This window comes from Heloderma suspectum, chromosome 4, assembly GCF_057233095.1.
Source record: "Heloderma suspectum isolate Gila_16-S chromosome 4, 16-S_ref, whole genome shotgun sequence".
NCBI lineage: Eukaryota > Metazoa > Chordata > Lepidosauria > Squamata > Helodermatidae > Heloderma > Heloderma suspectum.
In genome coordinates, this window is record NC_139461.1 from 266,810,647 (window position 1) to 266,837,974 (window position 27,328).

General features: G+C 43.6%; 1 protein-coding gene across 1 annotated transcript in view; it reads right to left on the reverse strand.

Annotated features, from left to right (window-relative positions):
- The window catches only part of LOC146348668 (fer-1-like protein 4), an 85,715-nt gene that overhangs the window by 27,171 nt on the left and 31,216 nt on the right, over nucleotides 1–27,328 (reverse strand). The window contains exons 20-33 of the mRNA XM_084853710.1: nucleotides 25,544–25,631; nucleotides 24,258–24,374; nucleotides 23,652–23,804; nucleotides 23,302–23,485; nucleotides 21,847–21,971; nucleotides 20,592–20,726; nucleotides 17,487–17,660; nucleotides 15,955–16,071; nucleotides 14,853–15,014; nucleotides 14,150–14,318; nucleotides 10,585–10,754; nucleotides 9,532–9,663; nucleotides 7,208–7,247; nucleotides 2,049–2,155 (exon numbers count right to left, since the gene is read on the reverse strand). Coding sequence (XP_084709836.1) covers nucleotides 2,049–2,155; nucleotides 7,208–7,247; nucleotides 9,532–9,663; nucleotides 10,585–10,754; nucleotides 14,150–14,318; nucleotides 14,853–15,014; nucleotides 15,955–16,071; nucleotides 17,487–17,660; nucleotides 20,592–20,726; nucleotides 21,847–21,971; nucleotides 23,302–23,485; nucleotides 23,652–23,804; nucleotides 24,258–24,374; nucleotides 25,544–25,631 — 1,873 coding nt within the window. The remainder of the gene's footprint in view (nucleotides 1–2,048; nucleotides 2,156–7,207; nucleotides 7,248–9,531; nucleotides 9,664–10,584; nucleotides 10,755–14,149; nucleotides 14,319–14,852; nucleotides 15,015–15,954; nucleotides 16,072–17,486; nucleotides 17,661–20,591; nucleotides 20,727–21,846; nucleotides 21,972–23,301; nucleotides 23,486–23,651; nucleotides 23,805–24,257; nucleotides 24,375–25,543; nucleotides 25,632–27,328) is intronic.

A 27,328-nucleotide genomic window follows, 5' to 3' on the forward strand; every position in this document is an offset into this window, starting at 1 on the left:
AGGTGACTGCGGGCTGGGGTGGAAGAGAAGAATATAGGAGCAATCAGCCAACTGGCTGTGGTGGGAAAGGAGTCCAAGGGCATCTCTACACCAGCCTAAAATCCTGCATTTAAAACGGGGCTTTCTGCTTCCGTTTTAATTGCAGGATCACAACTGATTCCCTTTACATGCGCTTCCTTTCCCCCTCGCCCCTTCCCCCCTCCTTCTCCCCTTATCTGAGTCTTCCATTATCGTTCATTGATCTTGCACCTCTTCTCGCTGCTTTAACTCTTTTCACGGAGGAAACTGAAGCGGAACACAAAACAGGGTAATTTGATAGCTCATTATCTGCGATCTATTTTAAAACGGAACAAAGTGCATTTAGTGCAGGAGATGCCCTGGAGGGTCATGGCAGGGTCACGGCGTCATGTAAAGAGCCCGCAAACTTCCGTGAAGGAGCAATCTCAATCGCAGGATAAAAGCTCCGTGTGAAGGAGCCCCAAAAGGCCAAGAGCAACATGATTGGCTAGCTGCAGTAGTGCCCTGGGCAAGCTTCCAAGTAGCCTCAGTGGCAGTGCCTGGAGCCAAAGTGGCACCTGCTTGAAAAATAATGAAGATCACTCCCATAATGAATAGACCTTTTACTATTTACTTTGCCCCTTTTTCTGTTCTTTGGAATCCCCATAAAGACCCACATGTCAGCATCTGGCAAAGAAATGCACGTAGCAATTTTACCTCAGTAGACAGTGAGATGCTCTCAGTCTGTACAGATGAATATAAATACACTGATATATATATAACGCAACGTTTAATACACAATGATAGAAAAGTAATGCCCAAAGGCACTAAATGTTAACACACATACATTACACTGAAATATAAACATACATAGAACTATGTATAATAAAGCAGACCGCTATAATAAGGCAGACTTCAGATTTTCAACTAGAATTCCAAGGTCCACCAACTGGAGCCACATACAAAGTAGTGGGTGGTGGGTGGGAAGACTTAGTCATAGAATTAAGGAACAAGGGTGCCTCTGAATACATGCTCAGCCCAGGAATTTGTTTTCGGTACCAGAACTGAACTCATAGTCCTGTCACACAAAAATCTACTCATGGATTTTCCTCCCAAGCTTTCTTCCATCTCAGCAGCCTAACTTAAAAGGGGAGAGGGCAGCCATTTTGTTGTTGCTGTTGGTAAACAGTTAGGGGTCAGATATAGTCAGATTTGGATCCAGCTTCCTCGTCGTGCCCACGGAATGCATACTGCTGATGGAACGGGACTTCCATGGCCTCTTGTCCCTCCTCGAGTCCCCCTCCAAATCTCCTCTGAGTATGTGGTCAAATAAAAAGTTCTTTCCACTGCTCCTTCCTGCATTGGCCCCAGGACCATAGCCAAGTCATTTATAGTGTTAGAGGGGCCTAGACATCCATAATGTTTATTTCAGTTCATTACTGGTGCAATTCCCATACTAGTAAGCCTCTGAGCATGTGCAAATGAGTCAAAAGGCCGATAACAGCCTTCTCAGCGCATTCCTTACTAATGAATAGAAAGCCTTCTCAGACTGTGCCTGAGAAGTGAAGCTATGTGTTTATGCTGAGCTGCAGGTGGCTTTGCTTGAGAACCAAGTGCTGTTAGTCCATGCTGGGAATGCACGCTAGGGGGCACTTGCAGCTGTTATGCTGCTTATGGCTAACATGTATTGTATAAAACCCATTTGACCCAATGGCTTGTGGTTCAGAGAAGCTGTCTGATCCAACCATTGGATACGCCTGTGTGCTGTAAGTTACTCAATAAAGTATCTCCTTGTAAGTAAACCATTGAATCTGATTTATCACTATCTTGGCACTTCTAACCTAAGAGTTCAATGCCCACTGCAGGGGTGATACACTTCCCCAACATTTTGAGAATGTATCAAGAGTATACACAAAACAGTTGGATGAAAATTACCAAATAAATGTACTTGATTTGCAAAATTAGAAAGTGATTTGCATAATATGCTGAAATGTGGCAATATGACTTACTCTTGTATAACTTATGAAAGGATTTCACCTTTGAAGACTTACCTTTAATGTGGCTATAAGTTTCCTTTTGGGACGAACTGGCTCAGCTTCAACCACCACTTCATCCTCCACTTCCACATCAAGAGAAGCAACATTGAAGTTTCCTCCATCTAATTAAGATATTGAGATATTAATGGGGTATTCTGCTCAGCTCAAAATGCTAGCTTTCTCTTCTGGCTATAATGGCATTTAATAATTGCCAGTCAACTCAATTAACTGCTTGTTTTTCTTCTTTGTCCTCTCTAGAGTCAGCCATTCTTGCTTGCAAGTGGGAGCAAGAGGAAAAGTGGCTGGTGCAAAAGTGAACAAGGATGGAAAGCAGCCATGTCAGTGATCTCCTCTAGCAACGAAAACCAAGACTGTAGTGATGGTGAATGCACAGCAGTAATTAGTGCTGGCTCCAGGTTTTTGAGTGTGCTTGGGTGAGACACCCTCAATGGGCCCCCCTCCTTCAGTGAGTCTACCTTCTCAGCACCATTGTCACCAGCTGCTATTGCTCCTCATCCTTTCTCTCATCATCGCTATTGTTTGCTTGCTTGACAGGCAGAGAGCCAGTGAGCAAATGGGCAGTGGCATCTACTGCTCCTCCGCCAGAGCAAAAGACAGGTGAGCAAGCAGGGTGCAGTGGTGAAGAGGAGGAGCAAGTCCAGACGGCTCTTGTCAGCGGGCCCCTGCTGGAGTGTGGACCCTCAGCAGGTGCCCAACCATGTCTCTCCTTGACAGCAACCCTGGCAGCAGTTTTCTCCTTGCCAGGAGCACGAGGCAAAAGAGGGCTGGAAATAGGGATGTCAGAGAATTCCGCCATGGACTCCAGTGAGGCCGGATTCTTAAGAAACGGCCTCCCCCACCACCACCCCGGGCAATCCCCCCAGAATGGAGCGTACTTGGCAGTGGCTCTGGCAGTGGCAGAAGCGGCGGCGGCTCCGGCTGGTCTCCTGGCCGCTGCCGGGCTGCTGCGGCCGCAAATGGTGGCCGTCGTAGCGGCTGCCATTTGCGTGGCTGCCTTTCTTCATCATAGGCTATGTAAATACTTACATAGCCTATCACAGCAAAGAGCAGGGGTGCAAATGGCAGCCGCTACGCCATTTGAGCCCCTGCTCTTTGCCTTAATAAGTAATAATAAGTATTTACGTAGCCTTTCACGGCTTGGCAGCCATGCAAATTGTGGCTGCAGCAGCCTGGCAGCAGCCGGAATTCCGGCTGCAGCTGGCCCCGACTGGCGGCTCCACGGAGTCACCATGGAGTGAAGCCAGCCGGGGAGGATTCCAGGGGGAGGGACGGAGTGCCTCCCCCCCACCGCAGATGCCCCGGAACGGAGCCGGGTAAGTGTTTTGTACATCCCTAGTTGGAAAGAAGTGTTCACACTACAGGCATCTGTATATGCTGTCAGAACCAGAAGAGGCTGCAAGCACTTGGAACTTTCTATATGCATTAGCCTAATTAAGTGGCTAATGCATCAACCAGCCCTATGTGAACAATGAAATCTGAAAGAAGCAGTTTGATTTTGGCTGACAGAGTTGCTATGAAGCAGGGCGGGGGGAGAGAGAGAGAAGATTTTGAAAGACTGAACTGATGTTGTTGTGAATCAAGCATTGATGGTATGCATGATTATAATACCTGTTCATTCTGTACATTTACAAATACATTATGTACGAGACACCATTGGTCTCTGTCTCTCTCCTGCAGAGGAAATGGATCCTGTAAAGGGTATTTCCCATAGCTCTGAAAATAGATACGTAGGTCATCCTTCCCCAACCTGGTGCACTCCAGATGTGTTGGACTACAACTCCCATCATCCTCAGCCAGCATGGCTGATTGGAGTTGTAGGCCAAAGCACCTGGAGTGCACCAAGTTTGGGAAGGCTGAGGTAGGTTTTTTGAACACCAGACAATCTGGAAAGTGGTAATATCTTTATGCCCCTTCATGGATCACTGCCTTGTTGTGGCAAAGGGGCTTGCGTAACTCAGTGAAGCCATAAGCTATGCCGTGCAGGGCCACCCAAGATGGACAGGTCATGGCGGAGAGTTCTGACAAAATGTGGTCCACTGGAGAAGGAAATAGCAGCCCACTCCAGTATTCCTGCCAAGAAAACTCCATGGAACGTATCACAAGGCTAAAAGATATGACGCCAGAAGATGAGCCCCTCAGGTCGGAAGGTGTCCAATATACTACTGGGGAAGAGCAGAGGGAATTTCCAAGTAGCGCCAGAAAGAGTGAAGCGGCTGGGCCAAAGCCGAAAGGACACTCAGCTGTGGATGTGTCTGGTGGTGAAAAGAAAGTCCGATGCTGTAAAGAACAATATTGTTTAGGAACCTGGAATGTAAGATCAATGAAGCAAGGTAAGCTGGAGGTGGTCAAACATGAGATGGCAAGATTGAACATCGACATCTTGGGAATCAGCGAACTAAAATGGACAAGCATGGGCGAATTTAATTCAGGTGACCATTATATCTACTACTGTGGGCAAGAATCCCTTAGAAGAAATGGAGTAGCACTCATAATCAACAAAAGGGTGGGAAAAGCAGTACTGGGGTACAATCTCAAAAACGATAGAATGATCTCAGTACGAATCCAAGGCAAACTATTCAACATCACAGTAATTCAAGTCTGTGCCCCAACCACTGGGGCCGAAGAAGCTGAGGTTGATCGGTTCTATGAAGACGTACAACACCTTCTAGAACTAACACCAAAAAAAAAGATGTCCTCTTCATCATAGGGGATTGGAATGCTAAAGTAGGAAGTCAAGAAATCACCGGGATAACAGGCAAGCATGGCCTTGGTGTACAAAATGAAGCAGGACAAAGGCTAATAGAGGTTTGCCAAGAGACACGCTGATCATAGCAAACACTCTTTTCCAACAGCACAAGAGGCGACTCTACACATGGACATCACCAGATGGTCAATATTGAAATCAGATTGATTATGTACTTTTCAGCCAAAGATGGAGAAGCTCTATACAGTCAGTAAAAACAAGACCTGGAGCTGACTGTGGCTCAGATCATGAGCTTCCTGTTGCAAAATTTCAGCTTAAATTGAAGAACGTAGGGAAAACCACTAAACCATTCTGGTATGACCTCAATCATATCCCTGATGAATATACAGTGGAAGTGAGGAATGGATTTAAGGGATTAGACCTGATAGATAGAGTGCCAGAGGAACTATGGACAGAGGTCTGTAACATTGTTCAAGAGGCAGCAACTACATCCATCCCAAAGAAAAGGAAATGCAAGAAAGCCAAGTGGCTGTCTGATGAGGCTTGACAAGTAGCTGAGGAAAGAAGGGAAGCGAAAAGCAAGGGAGAAAGGGGAAGATATATCCAACTGAATGCAGAGTTCCAGAGAATAGCAAGGAGAGACAAGAAGGCCTTCTTAAATGAACAATGCAAAGAAATCAAGGAAAACAACAGAAGGGAAAGACTAGAGATCTCTTCAAGGAAATTGGAGATCTCAAGGGAACGTTTTGTGCAAAGATGGGCATGATAAAGGACAAAGAAGGCAGGGACCTAACAGAAGCAGATGAGATTAAGAAGAGGTGGAAAGAATACACAGAAGAGCTCTACAGGAAAGATCTGAATGTCCCTGATAGCCATGATAGTGCGCTCACTGAACTGGAGCCAGACATCCTAGAGAGTGAAGTCAAGTGGGCCTTAGGAAGCATTACTAACAACAAAGCTAGAGAGATGACAGTATTCCAGCTGAGCTATTTAAGATCCTAAAAGATGATGCTGTTAAAGTGCTGCACTCAATATGCCAACAAATTTGGAACACACAAGAGTGACCACAAGTCTGGAAAAGGTCAGTTTACATTCCAATTCCAAAGAAGGGCAATGCCAGAGAGTGTTCAAACTACCGTACAATTGCGCTCATTTCACATGCCAGCAAGGTGATGCTCAAAATCCTACAAGCTAGGCTTCAGCAGTATGTGAACCGAGAACTACCAGAAGTAAAAGCTGGGTTTCGAAGAGGCAGAGGAACTAGAGATCAAATCGCCAACATTCGCTGGATCATGGTGAAAGCAAGAGAATTCCAGAAAAACGTCTATTTCTGCTTCATTGACTATGCTAAAGGCTTTGATTGTGTGGATCACAACAAACTGTAGCAAATTCGTAAAGAGATGGGAGTACCAGACCACCTTACCTGTCTCCTGAAAAACCTGTACGAGGGTCAAGAAGCAACAGTAAGAACCAGACATGGAACAACCGATTGGTTCAAAATTGGGAAAGGAGTACAACAAGGCTGTATATTGTAGCCCTGCTTATTTAATTTATATGCAGAGTACATCATCAGAAACGCCGGGTTGGATGAATCACAGGTCGGAATTAAGATTGCTGGGAGAATTATCAACAACCTCAGATACGCAGACGATACCACCCTAATGGCAGAAAGCGAAGAGGATCTAAAGAACCTCTTGTTGAGGGTGAAAGTGGAGAGTGCAAAAGCTGGTTTGAAACTCAACATTAAAAAAACTCAGATCATGGCATCTGGCCCCATCACTTTCTGGCATATGGAAGGGGAAGAAATGGAAGCAGTGACAGATTTTATTTTCTTGGGCTCCAAGATCACCACAGACGGTGACTGTAGCCATGAAATTAAAAGACGCTTGCTCCTTGGGAGGAAAGCTATGGCAAACCTAGACAGCATAGTAAGAAGCAGAGACATCACCTTGCCGACAAAGATTCATATAATCAAAGCTATGGTTTTCCCAGTAGCAACGCATGGCTGTGAGAGCTGGACTATAAGGAAGGCTGAGCGCCGAAGAACTGATGCCTTCGAACTGTGGTGCTGGAGAAGACTCTTACGAGGCCTCTGGACTGCAAGGATGTCAAAACAGTCCATCCTACAGGAAATCAACCCTGAGTGCTCATTGGAAGGACAGATAGTGAAGCTGAAGCTCAAATATTTTGGCCACCTAATGCGAAGAGAAAACTCTCTGGAAAAGTCCCTGATGCTGGGAAAGATTGAAGGCAAAAGGAGAAGGGGACGGCAGAGGATGAGATGGCTAGGTAGCATCACCGATGCAATGAATATGAATTTGAGCACACTCCGGGAGAGAGCGGAGGAGACGAAGGCCTGGCATGCTATGGTCCATGGGGTCACGAAGAGTTGGACACGACTTAATGACTGAACAACAACAACAACAATGTCTATGTATGAAGAACTCACCTGGATCATTTGGATCATCTTCCTCCTCATCGCTAATGGACTGTAAAAGAGAATGACCATTAATCACATTGTGGCAGATGTCAATCAGTCTCTACTATTCCACTAGCTTAACAAATTCATATCAGTGCTGGATATATTTTGCAGAATGCAAAATGCTACAAAATAAACTCAGCAGAAAGAAAACACTAATTATGTAATAAGAATAAATGTAGGTAGAATATTTCGGCATTCTCTTTCCCATCTTCCTGTTTCTAATTATTTTGTACTTTGATTTTGTTTCTATATTAGATTGGAAGACTAGTAGGGTATTGTTCTTGACAGTGCCTACATTTTTAGGTGCTCAGCTAATAATAATAATAATGATGACGATGATGCAAAAATTCTAAGTTTTCATAGTCTCGATAACGCACCGAAATTCTATACATGTCTATTCTAAAGTAACTCACATCGAGTTCAGTGGGGCTTACTCCCAGGTAAGCAGTTACAGAATTGAAGACTAAGATACTTTATATAGGAATATGCATTTTTTGGATAGGGAATGGGCCTATCTCTGTTATGAAGCCTGGTTATAAGTGTTCAAAGGCCAAGGTAGTAATATGGAATTGTGCGAGAAGGAAATAAATAGTCTAAGTTAAATCAGCATGCTTCCTGACAGGTTGATAATCCAGCAAATGAATTTCTGCAAGGATCCAGAAAGAAATATATCTGAAAGCACATAGTACCAAAAAGCAGTAAATAGCTGGCACTATCATATTAAGGCTCAGCATTGATTTTTAAAAGTAGCCAGTTATCTTCAGTAGAGAGAAGATACATAAAGCGTAAAACTCATGGTTAACTAGAAGAAAACAGTGAGCAGAACAGCATGCTATTATTCCTTTTATTTCTGCCTTCCTCACAAATTATTGCTAAGTAAACAGTATGGCTCGGTCAAAATAAATGCAGAATGGTTTTCTTTAAAGGATCATGCTTTGTTTTAGAACATCACAGATTAATACTCTAAATTGGCTATCTCCTGCTACATATGATAGCTTCTCATTTGGCCTTCCTTGGGCTGCCAACCCCCTCTCCTTCTCCAGTTCAGATGTAGATATTTTAGATAATTTTGGAGTGGATATGCTTATTTCCTAGTATCTGTGCTTCATGGTTTTCTACTGTGGGCATTTGCTCCACATATTAGCCCTGGGGTCTCCAACGTGGTGTCCATGCTGCTCTTGGTGCCCCTCTGGATTTTTATTTTGTTTCTTTATTTTTCATTTTTTAACTGGGGGCTGGTGTATTGCTAAGTGAAGTGCGCCATCTTTATTTGGGTTTAAAAGCATGGTTTTGTATCTTGGAGCTCAGACCCCATCTCTGCCTTGTACTTCGATTCTTGGAGGAGTTACTTTAATTTTAGACTCACCAGTTTGCCTTCTGGGAAATTAGTGTTTTGTGACTGGCCATCCCCATGGCAGCCTTTTGTGAGAGCACCTGCAACACACTCTCAAATTCCAAATGTGACCACTGACCCAGAGAGGTTGGAGACCCCTCTCTTAGCCCCATATATTGCATTGTAAAAACTGTTACACCCTCACACCCCAATTTCTCAAACAGTGAACACTCCAGGGGTGCAAGCATTATCCAGGGTTTCAGTTTGCTTGGTATGAAGTACTGGAGGCTTATAGCATTTGTGTGACATATGGTTTATTTACACGTGTATACAGGTTGAGCATACATGGGGAATCTCAGCATTAACACTTCAGAAGATTCCTGCTCCCCCAGTAGGTTTCTAGGGGGGTCTGGTGCACTCCAAAGATGCCTCCAGAGCTCCAACTAAGCTCTCCACTCCACCACAATCGTGTCCCTCTCAACTGCAACTCTGCCTCAGAAACGAAATTTGCAGTTTCTTAAAGCATCATCTCTCACAAGGAGCAGAGAAGCTAAATTCTGATTCCCCGAGGGCTCTCTGCTTCCAGAATAGTTCAGTTCGACCACTTGAGCCAGACTTTCCCACCCTGGTACTCTCCAGATGTTTTGGACTACAACTTACATCATTCCTAAGCATTGGCCATGCTGAGGGGCCAATGGGAGTTGTAGTTGGGGGTTGGACTCGATGGCCTTGTAGGCCCCTTCCAACCCTACTATTCTATGATTCTATGATAGTCCAAAACATCTGGACGGCACCAGGTTGGGGAAGGGTGGCGTCTCTTGTCCAGAGTCCACCCTTAAAACCATAGAATCAATAGAGTTGGAAAGGACCTTGTGTTCATGTAGCTCACCACCGCCCCCCCATCTCATTACAATGCAATACAATAAGATATATCATAATAGAAATACCAATGAATTACTTGGTTATTTAATTCCTTTAACGATTCATAGTACTTAGACCACCAATCCAGTTCTTCCTTCTCAGGCTTCTCCTCCTCAAATTCTTCCTCCTTTGGCATCAGTTTATCAAGAGGGATTTTCTTCAAAGGCTCCTGAGGATAAATTAACAAAGGAGCCCAATCCATTAAGGGCATGTCGGAACATCAGAAGAGCCCACCTAGACTGCACCCAAAGTCCAATCCAGCCCACCCTTCCCCAACATGGTGCCCTCCAGTTTGGGGAAGACTGTGTAGCCCAGCATCCTGCTTCCAACAGCATCCTGCTGCCTTACAAGGGTTTAACCCTAAAGGGCAGCCTACAAATATTTTAGATAAATACTATTCCTCTAGTAAGGAGCCTGATTTTAGTGGTAAGTTGTATATTTTTGTTAAATGATCAACTATTTTGAATTTTATATTTTAACAAAAATGGCTAAAATCATGCCTGATAAGCAACCCTACCGTGTGTATAGAGAATTAATCACATCCCCAATCCTAAACGAATGATCTGTAAGGATTGTAAGTGTAGGAAACAGGGAGGAAATTCCCTAATCAGTATTACCTGCCACAGTTGCTACAGGGTTCTTTCTCCAAAAAGGGGAAAGGCAGGAACACTTTGCATGGAGCAGATGAAAGAATGGGGCACCGCATGTACATGTGTAGCATGAACTGTCACCCCCCACCCCTACCCCCAGGCCTAGTGTGAGATAAAGCAATAGCAAAAGACCTCCCCTTCCCCCCATTTGTGGGGAGAAAGTTATTCGTGGGGAGAAAGAAAGCTTCCCTAGAATCCTTACTTAAATCTATGAGGATCCTTGCTACTGTCATCCATTCATATTTATATGCCTGCTTATACCCCTCCCCCCACTTCTCTTTCCTTCTTTGCTATTCAGTAAAATCCCCCCGCCACTAAGCATACTAAGATTTCTTGATGATTTGTAGAAAACCCATTTGTACATTGTGGATCTAGGAAGATATTTCCTATGAGCCACAATACCCCTTGAATAGCAGAATCTGGATCTTCACTGCACTCACCTTTACAAGCTTAAGAGGATTCACTTTGCTACCTATGTCACCAGCAACAGCACCAATATTTATTACCGTCTTCCCAGCAGTTGCACCAATGTTTATCACTGTGTGCCCAGCAGCTGCACCAAGATTCATTACCGTTTGGGAGATGTTGGGTCGAGCTGAGGCTTTCCGTGCTGAAAGAAAACAGTATAAATCGTGTATTTAATAGGACTACGTGCCATTGTTTCTTGTATCATTTCAGCTTTACTAACCAGTTATGTCACCACCCAGAACGTTTCTCTAAATCAGGTGACAAAGATAAAGGATGTTGCATCTAGATGGGATATTGGCCTGACCCGTCATAAAAATCCCCTCATGGGTCTCCAAACTTTTTGGGCCAGTGGGCACATTTGGAATGATGAGAGCATGTCATGAGCACTCTCACAAAATGGCTGCCATAAGGGGGCTTCCCATTCACAAAGTGGCTACAAAACACCCATCTTAAGGCAAACTGATGAAACTAAAGGAAAAGTAACTTGCGCAAGAACCTAAGTACAAAGCAGAGGTGAATCTGGGTTCCAAAATACAAAAGCATTCCTTTGAACCCACAATGTTGTATTCCAACACCTATTTCATGGATGGCACATTTCAAAACAAAGCACTGGGATGAAGCCACCTACCATTTTTATTTTCTAAGAATGCCTCCAGGGCCCTATATTCTTGGAATTAAAGATGGAACAGGTCTGGAGACTGGCACTCTGCTTTGTCATATGTTGACCTCCCAGTTGTTGTTGTTGTTTTTATTATTATTATTATTATACATCTTTTTAAAAACACAAGAGTGCAAGGAGCTTAGTGGGCAGCAAGGGAGGTGCCTGCAGGCACATTGGTACCCACAGGCACCACATAGGAGATCCCATCATTATTATTGGAGGCACAGTAGTGCCTCCAGTAGATAAGGCGATCAGTCAAAAAAGGATTCCGCCATGTTAAATAAAAATCAGGGGGTGAGTTATTCTAACTTTAATAAAATTGAAAGGGTTTCACCAATCTTCCTGAATATCACAAGTGTCAGACAGAAACGTCTATTTTATATAACCTGAAAATTTCAGGAAGATTGGTTAAAGATTGAGGGAGAAAGGGCAGTTAACAGAAAAAATTAAATATTCGGTCACACAGTTTTGGCACTGAAACCATGTGTTGGCAACCTTTTGTGCCCATCATTTGTCAAGGGGCTGGGGTCTATTTATGAAAAACATATATGTTTTCCTATACCCTTTGTATTGTACTTGGTGGAATGAAATTGCTTTTCTTTTTTAATTCATTTTACTTATTTTTTAAATAATTTGTATTGATATAATGAATCCCTATGAGATTCATAAACTGGCACTCTGAACGTTGAGGGTTGGCGGGGGGCAGTGGCGGCGGGATAACTGCCACGTAGAGAAAAAGCAGCAGCAGCAGCAGCAGCAGGAAACTGAGTTTCTGGGTCCTCTGTGTGTGCGTACGCAGACAAGCAATCCCCTCAGCGTGACCAGACTCCACTGCTTCTGTTTACTGGTCTGCATTCCCAGCTGTTCCCCAGTTCTTCTTCCGTTCCTCCCTTTCCTCTTATTTGTTTGTGTTACTAAGGTCCCTTTCTGGATTCAAGTGCTGGGAAGAGAGTTCTGAGAAAGCAGCTATGGCATGGAATGGGAGTGAATCTTTGCTTCATAAGCAGGCCTATCTTTCCTTGAGGGCAGAAAGTTTTGCTGCCTGAAGTTTGAGAAGCAGGCAATCATGCTGACAAAGCTGTGGTCAAACCATGGAACAATGGAGCAGTATGAGAAAAGGTTATGTTTGTTGCTCCCTGCAGCTTGCAGCTCCACGAGTCTGGAGTGTTCCCATGTACCCTGATAAGACCTAGAGTAACATCAGCTGCCTAAAACAATGAGAAACTGTCCCTGAGGTTTCTCCCCCTGCCCCCCCCCCCAATATGTCATTCAGGACCAAATTTTCTAGTTAGCAACTACAGAAAAGAACCAATCAAAAAGCAGAAAATTAAGGGCTGCAGGGGATTAAAGAAAGCAACAGCACCCTGTGAAAAAGACAAGAATATTTGTTCCAACCTGGCTTGATTTTTACCTTTTGCTTAACTCTGAACTTTATTAGCAGATTTTTATTTGTTTTGAAAGCTTTTCGGGTTCTTGCCTCCCTTTTGGGAGAAGTCCTCTTTTCTCTTTTTTAACATCTTTTCTCTTGGCTTTGAGACTATTTGGAACTATCTTTCCCCAAGCTAAATTCTCTGAGCCAGGCACCTGGTGCCTGAGCAGCTTAGTATAGTTTTTGCCCACTATTTTATTTTCCTTACTGGCGAACAACACTTTTCAATTTAAAATATTGTCTTCACTCTCTACCTGGATTAATTTTCCATACCTGGACTTTGCTGAGTTCTATACCCTGGATTCTAGGAGAGGTCTCTTTCAACTTTCCTTGGTCCATGAAAGCCTGGTCTTCAGATCTCTGCTTGGGATCTGCAGAGGTAGCTATGCATTCCTTTTAAATCCCCCCCCCCACTGCACCCCGCTCTTCCTTTTCTCTAAAAGTTTGAACCAAACTGCTATATAGCTAAAAGCTTCAAACACTGCATTTAACTGGTTTGGATTCGTGGAATACTGCACTGAATACTGCATAAAACACTGCATTTAACTGGTTTGGATTCGTTCTTCTTGATCATCCCAGGGTGCAGGACACGGAATAATGGGCTCAACTTACAGGAAGCCAGATTCCGGCTGAACATCAGGAAAAACTTCCTGACTGTAAGAGCAATATGACAATGGAACCAATTACCTGGGGAGGTGGTGGGCTCTCCCACACTGGAGGCCTTCAAGATGAGTCTGGACAGACATTTGTCAGGGATGCTCTGACTTGGATTCCTGCATTGAGCAGGGGGTTGGACTCGATGGTCTTGTAGGCCCCTTCCAACCCTACTGTTCTATGATTCTATGATTCTATGAAGTTTAAGTACAGCTAAGTACAATAGAAACTGCTGCTGGGCTTACTTGGGCCTACTAACTTTGTTTTTTTGTTTTTTTTAATAGGCCTTAGGAAGAGTTAAACTGTAGTCAACATCATCATCAACTTTATTACGGTCACTGACCAGACTTTGAGCGTACAAAAATAAAAAGAATCTACAGACAGATTTAGAGAATATACAGTAACATCAGTTCTGAAGACATCTTATTCTCATAGCATTCAAAAAGAATTTAGCAAAAGCTTCAATTATATCCCTCTCCTCTGTTGTCCTAAAACAATAAAGAAGTACATTTATATCTAATCTAGTATCAGACATAGACTAATTTTCAGAAAAAACCCTTGTAATAGAACAGAGGGCAAGACATTAAATCTTGCCAGAGTAAATGCATGCCGATATTTAGGGATGTTAAGGACTGAAAAATATTTCACTTCTACCAGCCCATAGCTCAGATATGACTTTTGGCAGTGGAGTAGGTCTAACAGCAGGTGAAGGGAGCCATACTCTGCAGATGTTGACATACTATCCCACTTCCTAGGAAGGTTCCCTAAAAGAAATCAGATCGTAAAGACTCACCCTTGGAAGGTTTATCTGTTTCCTCTTCCAACTCATCTAGCTCTTTAGGAGCAAATTTCATAATATGAGAAACTATATGAGTTCCCACCATGACGGAGCGTCCAAAGGCTCTCTTCTCCACCACGAAGATACTGAGAGGTGGGTGTAAGTACACCTGCTCTGGAAGCTCCTGTGAAAAAGCCAATCAAATGTCACAGAGTAGATTACAGAAAAGCATTGTAGCACCTCAGAGGCTAGAGCTGGTTTATTATGACATGAGCTTTCACAGGCAACAGCCTGCTTCATAACAGGACCTTCCACAGGTACAGTAGTAGAAGGCCACAACACTACTACTAAACATAATTTTATTGTATTTAATGTTTTAACTTTTGTAAGCTGCCCAGAGAGCTTCAGCTATGGGGTGGTATAGAAATGCAATAAAGAATAATAAAGAATAATAATAACTTTGCTCTAGACTAACTTCCCAGTAATTTACAACATGCGGATTGTTGCTCAGCCATTTCCATTGATAATCAATCATATGAATAACCTCAGAAGTCCTCAGTGGATGAGAACATTATTTAACAGAAATGTTAAATAATGGAGACCAAATGGGATAATGGGAACTCCTAAATCATTGCTGCCCAACTCTGGTTTTGAAGTTATCCCAAGGAAAAGCTTGCAGATCCTAGGTTTTGGAAACTATATCCTGATTTCTGCTCACCACATTAACGAATTTGACAAGTTCATTGAAATTTGGGTTCTCTTTGTAAGATGTTATCACTTCCGATTCTACTTTCTTCCCAGCACATTCAATGATCACCTGTGGCTGGTCAACTTCAAACAAGTTCACACGCTTCAGATCTCTCAGGCCCCAAAACAAGATCTAAGAAACAGAAGAATCAGCTGTTCGGGGAACACAGAACAAGGCCTGACATTATCTTCCCCTAAAATTCTCCAATTCTTAAACCTCACTGAAGTACCCTCTCCAGTGCCAACTCATAGTTGCATCCCAGATTAACAGGCATGTACAACTTTCACCAACTCATTACTTATTTATTACATTTATATCCCACTTTTCTTCCATCATGGAACTCAAGATAGCTAGACGTGGTTCCTAGGTGGTCTCCCCTTCAAGCACTGACCAGATCCAGGCCTGTTTAGCTTCAGCAAGGAGGCTGCCTCATGTGCCTTCAGACCATACTCTGGGAACACCATGCCACATAATTTATGTTTGAAGCACATTGAGCCTACATTAGTGTGGCTTAATCTAGATAGTGAGGGCATGAATGATCCTGCCTTAGGGCATGAATCTAGACTTTACGGTTTTGTATTCCTACCAGATTATTCAACCAACTAATGAATCTACAATTATAGGAGAATATAAACTACCTCCCAGTTCCAACATATTCTCTCCAGAGGGGTTTCTTGCAACCCAGAGTGCCCCCATGCATTTCCCCCCCTCAGGACTCCAAGAACGAGAAAAATAACCAAATGGAGCAAATTTAAAAAGTGCAGAAAGTTTCAGAACAGGCATATTAGTCTATGGTTTACTAATTTTTAAATATCAATTTCTACATTTATAATATCCATATTGTGGTGCAAGGGCACAATCGGACCTATGTGGAAATGTTACTCTTGAACCTATAACCCATTTGCCATTATGTCTGCACAAGGACCTTGACTAATGCCAAACACTGAGAATAGATCTCCCCCACCTCCCCGTGCCCCTGGCTGGTCTACTTGAATAGGTAAAATATTGCAACATTAAATAATTCCTTTGCTAAAATATCTTCAGAAAGAAGGAAAGGAGGGAAGAATTTTACCTCTATGCGAAAATCCTTAAGGATTGGTCGGATTCCATCAGGAATAATGAATCGTCCAGAACGGGGGTCCCCCAAATGTTCTGGTTCCTTGGGATCTACATCATTAGGCACTGATGGCTGGATAGCAGACAATAATCAGACTACACAGCAGTTTCAAAACTGTTATTCCCCACAGCAAAGTATAAATATCCATGACAATGGAAATTCAAACAATTGTACCTTGACTTAATAAAGTGAGATATGAACAAGCCTTTTGCCTGTGCATGCAACCTCTTAATTCCTCCCTTCACATGAGCTGGCACGCAAACAGGGAAATCTTCAATTAACTGTAGTTTCCCATTTTGTCAGAACCAGGAAGCTAACTGCTTCAGTTAACTGCTTCAGAACAAGTCAGGCTAGTAAACTAACTTCAAACCATGGCTTAATATCCTGGCTTATTTCAAAGCTGTTAACTATGGTTTCCTGGTTAGGATGAAAAAGGAAACTATACTTCATCGAAGACCTCCTTGTTGTTTGCCAGTTCACATCAAAGGGCTGCATGCACGGGCAAAAGACTGAGATATGATCACCTCAGCACTGTCACAGACAGTTTATTGACCAATTGTAATCAATCCATACTTTCTAAAATGAAAGCTGTCAGGTCTTGTCTATCTGCAATTTACACCTTCTTACCCAGAAACCATTCCTTCTAATCCCAGAAGCATGGGCGGTGGATGCGGGTGTACAGCCTTGATCCCAGATGTTAATTTGGGTGTTAATCCCAGATTTATGGGCATTGGTTGTGGATGTTAAGGGTGTTATGGTGAGGAAATATCACTCGCTACATGCTAAGAAGTTCTCAGCCACTACTTTTTTGTATTATTTCACAGATTCTAGAGCTGAGACCTGACTCAGTTTAAGTCTTAGGGCATCTCTACACCAGCCTAAGATCCTGCATTTAAAACGGGCCTTTCTACTTCCGTTTTAAATGCAGGATCACAATGACTTCCTCTTTCACGTGCCTCCTTTCCCCCCACCCCCTTCCCCCTCCTTCTCCCCGTATCTGAGTCTTCCATTATCTTTCATTGATCTTGCTCCTCTTCTTGCCACTTTAACTCTTTTGACAAAGGGAACTGAAGCGGAACACAATGGGATAATTTGATAGCTCATTATCTGTGATCTATTTAAAATGGAACAAAGGGCATTTAGTGCAGGAGATGCCTGGGATGATCACTGTATCATGTAAAGACCCCTCAAACTTCTGTAAAGGAGCCATCTCAATCACAAGATAAAAGCCCGGTGTGAAGGAGCCCTCAATCATAGCTTTTCATTAAAAAAAAGTCCTTCCCATCAGTGCTACAGAATCCTGCTCTAAAATAAATGCTCCTCTGTTAGGGAAACATGATAGAAGCAGGTTCATATATTACAGTAAATGAGTTACTAAGAATATTCATTATTTACCTTACATCCAGTGCCCAGCAGGGATGTTCTCAGCCTATTGAAGCTGCCAAGTATCTCCTTGCAATCATGCTTAAGGCAATGAAACTACTTACCTCTAAATAGCCACTGTAATCCAGTTCAATCAGCTCAAAGACAGCAATTAATTCCCCAGCTGCTTTATGCCCTTTATAAATGTCAAAAAACTGGAGAGAAGGTTTGCTGTATGGCTCATCTACCAGCTTCACCTGTGGTGTAGCAAAGGCTCGACCAAGGAACTCTGGTGCGCCCTACGGAGAAGAAGAAACAGCCATGAGGCACAATATGTTATTTCAGGATCCCATCTTGTCACCAGACCATGCAGGGGTATTTTTCACCCAGACTGCAGCACCATCTGTCCACAGTTGCCCGAGCTCCCTCATCTCTATGTTTGTTCTCTCACAATCCTGCCTAAGGCTCATTAAAGCCTTATGCAGATTATTCACACAGCTGAACGCTGCCTAGCAAGCCTTATGGGTGATTAGGCTGTCGACAGGTACTAGTCATTATGGCTATTTATTACGCCCAGTATTAGAGGCAGAATGCCTCTCAATACCACTTGCTGGGGAACATGAGAGGGAGGGTGCTACTGCATTGGCATCTTGCTTGCGGGCTTCCCGTAAAGGCATCTAGTTGGCTACTGTGGGAACAGAATACTGGACTAGATAGGCCAGGGGCAGGCAACATGGTGCCTGTGGGTACCAGGGTCCCTTGGACACCTTTCTTGGTGCCTGACAAGGTACCCCATGTCCTTTAAAAAAAACACACCTTACTGGCAGTTGGGATCACTTCCATGGGAAGATCACTTCCCATCTTCTTTTCTCATGCACGCCTCAGGAAAATACATGGGGATCAGAGACATTAAGAAATTAAGATGGCAGGTGACTGCAGGCTGAGAGTTTCATCTACAATGCGCCCATTTTGTGGTGGTGCCCAGCACAGCTTCTCAAATTGCCAGATGTGCCTACAGGCCCCAAAAGGTTGCCTACTCCTGAAATAGGCTTTTGTTCAGATCCAGCATGGTTCCACTTAAGTGTTACGCTCCAGCATTTCCATTGTTTGAATGACCTGACCTGCTCTCCTAAGGTCCTCTCCCTTTCTCCCACGTTAGGTGAGCATTGTGATTTTGGTCTTCTTATTGAGGTGCACTCAGAGTCCTTAAAGCAGGGGTGCTGAACCTCTTTCAGCCTGAGGGCCTAATTCAGTTTCAGAGAAGCTCTCAGGGGCTGGATCCCAGTGGTGGGTGCTCAGCTGCTTAGCCCTGCTTGACTTTTCCATTTTAAGTTTGAGCCTAGCAGTGAATGGAGAAGCACTGCCTAGGCAGTGGTGGCAACTGCAGTGTCCTGTCCTTCAGATGCTCCTGGGCATTAAAAGAACAGGAATACTGTGAGGGATGGTGGATAGCACCTTGCCCAGGGCCCCCTTAAACAGGAGAACACAAGAGCCATGCTGGATCATACCAAAGGTCCGTCTAATCCACAATTGTGTTTATACAGTGGCCAACTAGCTGCCTATGGAAAACCCACCTTCCTGCTCCTGTTCCCCACTAACTGTGGTACATAGGCATACTGCCTCTGATAGTGGAGGTAGCATATAGCCATCAGGACTAGTGGCCATTGGTAGCCTAATCTCCATGAATTTGCCTAATCCCCTTTTAAAGCCATCCAAATTGGTGGCCACTACGTCATGTTTATAATGTCATAGTTTCAGAGTAATTTCATAGTTCAATTATGCCCTATGTGAAGAAGTCCTTCCTTGTATCTGTCCTGAATCTCCTACGAATCAGCTTCATGGGAGGACTGTGGGTTCTAGTATTATGAGAGGGGGAGAAAAATGTCTCCCTATCCACTTTCTCCATACCATGCATAATTTTGTACACCTGTTATGTCTCCCCTCACTTGCCTTTTCTCTAAACTATACATTCCCCCATGTTGTAACCTTTCCTCATAGGGGAGTTGCTCTCGATCATTGTAGTTGCTCTTTTCTGCACTTTTTCCAGCTCTACAATATCCTTTTTTAGGTGTGGGGACCAGACCTGTACACAGTATGCCAAGTGTGGTTGCACCATAGATTTGTATAAGGGCAGTAAGTAAGTAATATGTTTATTGCTCAGTCCAAAGATCGTTGCAAAAGAGCCAAACTTAAAATGTAAAATACTATTATACGATATCAAAAATTACACATATAAATTTAGAACAGCAAAACTACAAGATACATATCTTTACTAAAAATTAAAATAGAGTGGATATGCAACAATAATGTAGTATAAAGGAACATTTAATATCAAGTCAATCACCTTACATTCATATCTCTGAATCTTTATAATACTTCACACTGATAGTATCCAGAAACTTTGTCCTACATCTAGTGGCTTTCACCGGAAATACTGCAGCCCCCTGTATCTCATATGGGTTGGTTGATTGTAATAAATAACACAATTTCTCTTTTACACCCCTGTATTTCACTTTCTTTAAGAGAGGCTCTAAATAACTTTCTCTTATGTCTCCATATAATTGACACTCAAGTACATAATGAGCCAAGTCCTCAAGGACAGGTTCTCCACAAACACACAACCTATTTTCTACTGGTTTACCATGAAATCTCCCCCATTTCATCCTAGTATCCATTTGTTCATATCTTAGACATGTAAAAGCTTTTCGATATTCCATTTTCATAGGAACTGACAAATATTTCTCATATCGGTGCAGTTGTTTTGTACTAGCTAACCATTTCTCTGGTCAGATAATCCAAACTTTGGGGGAAAGAATTAAATGGTTTTTGCAACCAAAACTTTTATAACATCAGTACAATATTGGGAGTTTTATTTTAAATTCCTTTCCTAATTATGCCTCACATGGAATTTGCCTTCTTCACAGCAGACACACTGTACTGTCCACCCCCCACCCCCCGAAAAATTTCTTGGTCAGTCACTGCTAGCTCAGATCCCATCAGCTTATATATGAAGTTGGGATTTTTTGCCCCAGTATGCATCACTGGGTGCCAGGCCTGGCATTATGCCATCTACACAATTTCTTCAACCTGCAGGTGGTTCCCAAACTGCTTAGGAGTTGCTGCTGCAGGAAAGTGGGACTATGAATTCTTGATACCTGAAGAGTTATTCCATCACAAAGGGGAAATTGTAGCCACACAAATCAGGTAACTGCTTATATTTTCTGACTTACAAATTTATTGTGGTCAAAGATGTTGATGACAGCAATTGGAGTCTCTGTTTTCAAGTCCTCTTTCTTTCCATCAATAATGAGCTGGTCATACAGAAGTAATTCATTCCACATTGGGCTGAGTGTCTCTTCCAAAATCTGAATTAACAGAGAACAAAGTTGTTGATACCCAGCAGAGTTGTTTAAAACAGCGACTTTAGGACTAAACCAGATGTGTGGAACACAGAGACATGTCCATCTTTCCTCCAACCTTTTTTTAAAACAAAAACAAAAAGCAGTATCAGAGATTGTGAGTATAAGCAAAGGGGGATAACTACTTAGCCCTTTCCCCTTTCACAACTTTACCACTAAAAATCACTCCCCAATTGATTTCTGTCACTCCCCAGAAAAATATATGGGTATTTGTATGTTTTCCTTCCAAATGTAGAAAAATAAGGGGTTAATTTTGACTGGAAAAACACCTGGAGAGGAAAAGATTACACAGCCCCTCACATGTAACCTTTCTTACCTTAAACTCAGTCTCCTAAGGGTACTTTTGTGGGGAGGGTTGTCAAAGTCGAAGGAAAACTTGAAAGATTCCTTAAGGACCATTTTCTCACATATGAACTTGCCTTGTGTTGATCAGAATTGGAGGGTCTTCTCTGTGTCCCACCGTCTTCAGAAGTAAGGCAGGCAGACATGAGACACATGGCTTTTTTTGCAGTGGCTCCTCAAGCCTGGACCAGCACCACAACTCCTAGCTCCAGCACTGGACCACCACACCCATCTCAAAGAGCTCCACAATCCATGGAGTTGGATGCTCCATGGATGCATCCATGGAGTTTGGTGCACCAAAGCTGGCAGCTCACCCAGCATGAGCTCTTGGAGAGATGGAAGTATGCTAGACTCCAGGCCAGAGGTCTGTCCCTTTAAGGTTTTCCACTTTGTGGGAAGGGGTGGTGTCTGAGAAGGGGCTTCTGGACTGAAGCATAAAAGGCTTTGGTCTAGTCTCAGACCTTGTCAGAGCAACTTGCTCACTAGGAGCTCTCCTAGGTGCTGCAATATCTGGCCTGCTTTGGTGCACTGAGCCTTGTGGGCTTCTGCTTCAGACCAGAACATGGCAACTGGGGTCCAACAAGCTACAGAACCAGAGTGGGTAGATAAGTGCAGCTAGTCCCAGAATTCAGTGCAGGCTTGGGTTGGGGTGAGGAATGGCATCTCAATACTCAACTAGGGCATCAAAACAGCTTACTCACAGCTGTGCTGCAGATACACTTACCTGTGTAGTCTGGCACTGTGTTGAAAACACCACTCTTGCAAAGGGATCAGAAAGGCCATTTTCATCAGCTGGGAGAATCCCCCGAGCCTGGTACAAATGGGCTCGCAGCTGAAAGTAACTAAAGTCTGAAAAAACGAGACACAGCCATCAACTTTCCAAGAGGGCTTCGGCTATTGGGCAGTATAGGAATGTAATAAACAAACAAACAAACAAATAAAATAACAGTCCTGTGCATGATAGATAACCCAGTCAATCTTTGCAGGCTCTGTGTGGTCAACAACACTCTGGCCCATTACACCACACTGGTTCTGTGACCAGCTACTCAGTTCAACATATTCCGGATAGGTAGCCTTCTTGGTCTGATGCAGCAAAAACAACGAAGAGTCTTGTGGCACCTTGAACGCCTAACAAATTTATTATGTCATAAACCAGAGGTGAGGAACAGTGTCAGGGTGGGGGACAAATGACCCCCCCCATCCAGCCCTTTGTGGGCCAGGTGATGCCAGGGGGCTGGTGAAAGCTCATGCAGAATGAAGTCACCCTGACCAAGGCAGCGAGAGTCTTGGCTGGGAACATTTTGCCCGCACTGTGTCCTCCCCAATGGGGAAAGGTGCAGCACGGGTGAACCCACCCTGCCCAAACACAACTATAAACTATATAGCTACAGCACAGCTTTTATTTATGAGGGGGAAAGATGTTTCTCCCCTTTTATCAGCCCTTCCCCTTATTTCTTTTGTCTTCTTCCTTTTTTCATTAGTCCTCTTGGGGTTTCTTTTCATATTATATTGATGCAGATGATAAATTTCCCAGACTGTGGTCACTAGCTGTTGCAAGGGAAGTGCTAAACTGTCCCGCTAAATAAATACAAAACTCCCTCTTGTGAGCCTAAAGTACCTACCCACAGACTACCAGCCATGTCTCTGCATGATGTACTGCTCTAGCCATGTCTCTTTCCATTCCGCCTATGCTGGGGTGAGTAATTCTATCCTGTCTTTGATTGGGTCAATCAATCCCATTGTAGAGAAACAGTATGATTGCCCACTTTCAGAGGTGGCTGTTAATTGCATCTCTGTATGAGTCATTGTTCTGGCTCCTTCCAATCAGCCTCCTGCTTGGGTGGGGGAAGTGGTAATTCTGCATCTCTGTACTGACTGCATTTGAATAATTCAGTCCCTCCTGATGTAGAGATGCAACAGAGTAAAAGGTTGAATAGCTGCACAATGCCTTTTGATAGGTAATGCTAAGAGCCTTCCATCTGGAAGCACCCCTTGAGTCCATCCCAGGTCTGATACTGGACTAGCAGGATAGAGAGAATGAAGAATAAACCTGGGAGTGGTTTAGATGCACTCATGTATAGAACCAGAGACATTACAGTTTTCCAGTCTGTGCTGGTTTCAAGCCATTATCTTTTATTGCTGAGGCTCCCAGAGCACTGAGACAAGGCAATCAGCTCACCATCTCTGCTGAGCAGACTGGGCGGGAGGTATGTTGGGATCTTTGCAGTCTGCTGTGCCGTATCGTAGATTGGTTTGAACTCCTCCGGTAGCTCTGCAGTGCTGTTCTTCACATATTTAGTTATCCCCAGCCACATATAGATTTCCAGCTTTGCAAAGATCTCCCCGGTGCGTGACCCTGGAACCTTTAAACCCCAAAAAGTATCTTCAGTTGAAGAATGTTGAGGACAAGAATTGTTAGCTGTACTGAAAACATGGAAGAAATGTTTTCCTCTGCTCCCACGCATTAACTAACACTCCTTCACCACATGCTCTAGCTTTAAACAGTAATGAGCAAAAGAGAATGCTTACCTTTAGAAAGACAGTTTGGAACTTGGCACAATCCTTGCCTTTCTCTTCTTCTACCACTGCGTAAAGGATGTTCTGTGCAGGGATCCTTGTATATGCTACGCGCTTGTTGTTGCTAAACATCCAGATTAAGACGTCGGGAATAGCACATTGGGGCTGAAAGAAATGACAGAGAAAACCAAAATCAACTTGTTGAAAGTCGCAAAGACATTTATTGTGCAGATACTATTTTTGCGTACCTGTGGGGGAAAAGGAATTCTTAAGTTCTGGGCTTTTTGCTAGGGACTGAGATAATGGAAAGGAAGGAAGGTGAGATTCATGGGACATTAGTGGGCACTCTTTTCAACTCCTGATCATTTCAGGCACCACTCAGATACCTTCTGATTTGTAAAGCATCAGCTAGAATTTGTGACACACTTTCAAATTTTTCACCACTACCATAAGGACTAGAAACCTTGTTTTTTTTTCCTTCTAAGCATAAATTGAGGGAATTACTAGATGATGTTAGAGCAACACAACTTTATGCAATGTTTCCTTATCAAGTTACTTGAGCTCCCAGCCTTGGCCCAACCCTGGTTGTGCCCTCACATCTGCAATTTCATCATATACCTCTTTAGCCAGGAAGCGCAGCTTTGATAAGATTATCTTTGTCTCATTTACTTTTTCCTTGATGTTGGTGCGAGTCAGTCGCCTTCTTATGCGGAGCCCCTGTTTTGCATATAGTATCTGAACACACACAAAATAAGCACACATCTTTTACTCACATACTTAGCCGCACAGGAGACCAGATTGAGTTCTCATCCACTGGCTTTTCTCAAGGCGAATCCCTTCTTCCCCTCCTCCCTCTCTGCAAATTTCCTATAGCAGAAAAGCTCCAGTTCCTAGTAGTTTTTAGCAACATGAATTCTTGTTGTCAGAAGTGGGAAGGATGACTATAATTTTGGGAATGTTTGGCTCAGAGAACATTTGAACTTGGGGGTTGAAAGAATGACGGGAGAATAGTATAGGAAGGGGAAAAAAGAGGGATGAACAGCTAAGGCAGAATGAAGTAATGAGCAGGGCTGGCCAGAGACATTTTGCTGCCTGAAGTGATTGACAAAGCAGCTCCCCCATTCCCTGTACAGAAGCCAACCAGAATGGCCATTGAATCTTACTTCAACACTGACAGTGGGACATCCTCCTCCACCACACCTGAGATCAGCAAGCTAACTCAAGGGGTGCAGGCAGAGCAGACCTTGTGGCACACATTGCTGCTGCTCCCTGCCCCAAGGATCTGTCACTTGAGGAGACTTTCTCACTCTGCCTAATGATAGGGCCAGCCCTACCAAGGAGAAATAAGGCAAACTGAGAGGAGAAGGGAGGAATGGAGGCCATGCACAAAAAACAAGGCTTAAGGAGACAAAATGGGGAAGAGAGGGAGGATAAAGCACCAAGGATATAAACCACAGTGTTCAGGTTCAAGAGGCAGTTCTTCCTCACTTCCACTGGTGAGAACCCTGACAGGTTGTTTAAACTATGGGTAGAGAGACAACCCACTTCGAAGTGGGCTGCCTCCAACCATTGTGCCACCTGCTGACCACACAAAGTCCCTTTGGTGATGTATTAGTATTCCCTTGCAACATCCTTTTCAACAGGCACAATGAATAGCATGTCAATTGGTCATCTTGATCCAGCTTACAAATGACCTTGCAAAGTCATAGGTGTTGGCATATAGGCCCAGGAAACTCAGAACTCCACTTAACCTGACAACACATTGAGGGTTCACATTTACATAAGGCTTTATGGAGATTTGTTGTCCCACTGAGCATTCTAATTCCCTTCTACTCCTCAAAAGTGGAGCCAAACATCCCATCTGTCTAGAACCATAACCATCACCGCCTGGTCGCATGACTTACAATATTTTGTGGAAGAGATTTCATCCGGCATCGATCAAGGTTATTTGGACGGGTCATTGTTTTTTTGTCCGCATTAAGAGAATACTGCCTGCAATTCAAGAGGATGTGAGTTCTAAGCCCTTGACTGCAGCCACATATCACACAAGCTGAAAAGATGGGCAGACGTCAAGGACTCATCATCTTAGAAGAGCACTACAAAACTTCATCTTCCATCACATCAGCAAGAAAGGAACCGGCACACACTATGCCAACACAGGGAGCAGCCAAATGCCTCATGCTTCAATACTGGAGGAAAAAGTCATCCCCTTCTTCTGCACAATAGTAGGTCGCTGCTCTGCATTCCCTCCTCCACTCTGAACTTTCAGTATATTGTAGAGCGTGCCAGAACTATATATTTATATGGACAGCTGGTCCAGTTTTCTCAAGACATACACCCAGTAACTGCCTGATTTGTTCTCCTTGCTTCAATTTGACACTATCGTGAGACATCTTAGCCTACCCCTTACCATGCATTCATCTACTCCACCCAGTATATTTCTTTCCAAAATATTTTATAAAATGCAGATGCACTTAAAATCAATACATTTTGTTTTAAATCAAGAAAGAAACTGAGCCAGATAGATTGCTGTCTAACAAGCATAGTATAATATCCACTGATTTTTCCCATGTGCACCCTCCTGCATGTTGAGTTTTATTTAAGAACCAGTGTGGTACAGTGGCTGGAATGTTTGACTTAGAATGGCGAGACTTGGGTTCAAGTCCCTGAATGCTTATGCAACTTACTGGGTGTCCCTGGGCTAGTCACTGGCTGGGTTCACACGATTGCAGGGAGAAACAATGCAGTATGGATTGTTCCCCCCACCCCTGCGCATGCCACTCACGTGACCAGCATTTACCTACTTACTCATGCCGCATTGCAGGTTGCTATGTCATCCGAACCTGGCACATGACGCAATGTGGCAGGGGTAACTTCTAATCCACCCCTTAACCCCCGCAACAAGCCATGGGTTGTGGGGTGGGTTAGAAGCCATCCCCACCGTGCCGCATGCCGCGTTCAGACGACATGGCAACCCATGACATGGTGTGGGTAATTAGGTAAATGCCGGTCATGCGAGTGGCACATGTGGGGGCAAGGGAAACAACCCATACTGCATCGTTTCCCCCACTGATCATGTGAACCTGGCCATGATCTCTTAGCCAAACCTACCTTGCAGAGTTGTTATGAGGATAAAAATAAGTGACTCCCTATCTATTACTCTGAGTAACTTAGAGAGAAGATGGAATGCAAATGAGATGCATCAATAACTGTAATAGCATGTTTCCAAAATGCTTTTGGACACAGATTATTCTCCCTTTCAGCTGAAGTTGCAACAGAGTTAATATGCACTCAATATGCTCTCGGTACAGGCACCCTGACTGTGGAACAACCCCCATCCCCCTCATATATGGGCAGGCGGTGCCAAGTCTTACAAGCTTTCAGCAGGACTTAAAGACCAATGTGTTTACCCAGGCTTTTGAGGAAATGTTCCTCTCTTTTAGTTTTGCTGCATTGTGCAAACCTGCCTTCCCCAACCTGGGGCCCTCCAGATGTGTTGGACCACAACTCTCAGAATCCCCCAGCCAGCTGCTGTAAAGTGTTAATGTTCTCTCCTGTTTGTCAATGTTGCATTATTTTACTTTGTTTTTCTTGTTTGTACCCCACTTGGGGATTATTTTAGAATGAAAAATGGGTAAGACATCTCTGAAATAAATAAATACATAAATAAACACTATAGAAGGGAACCC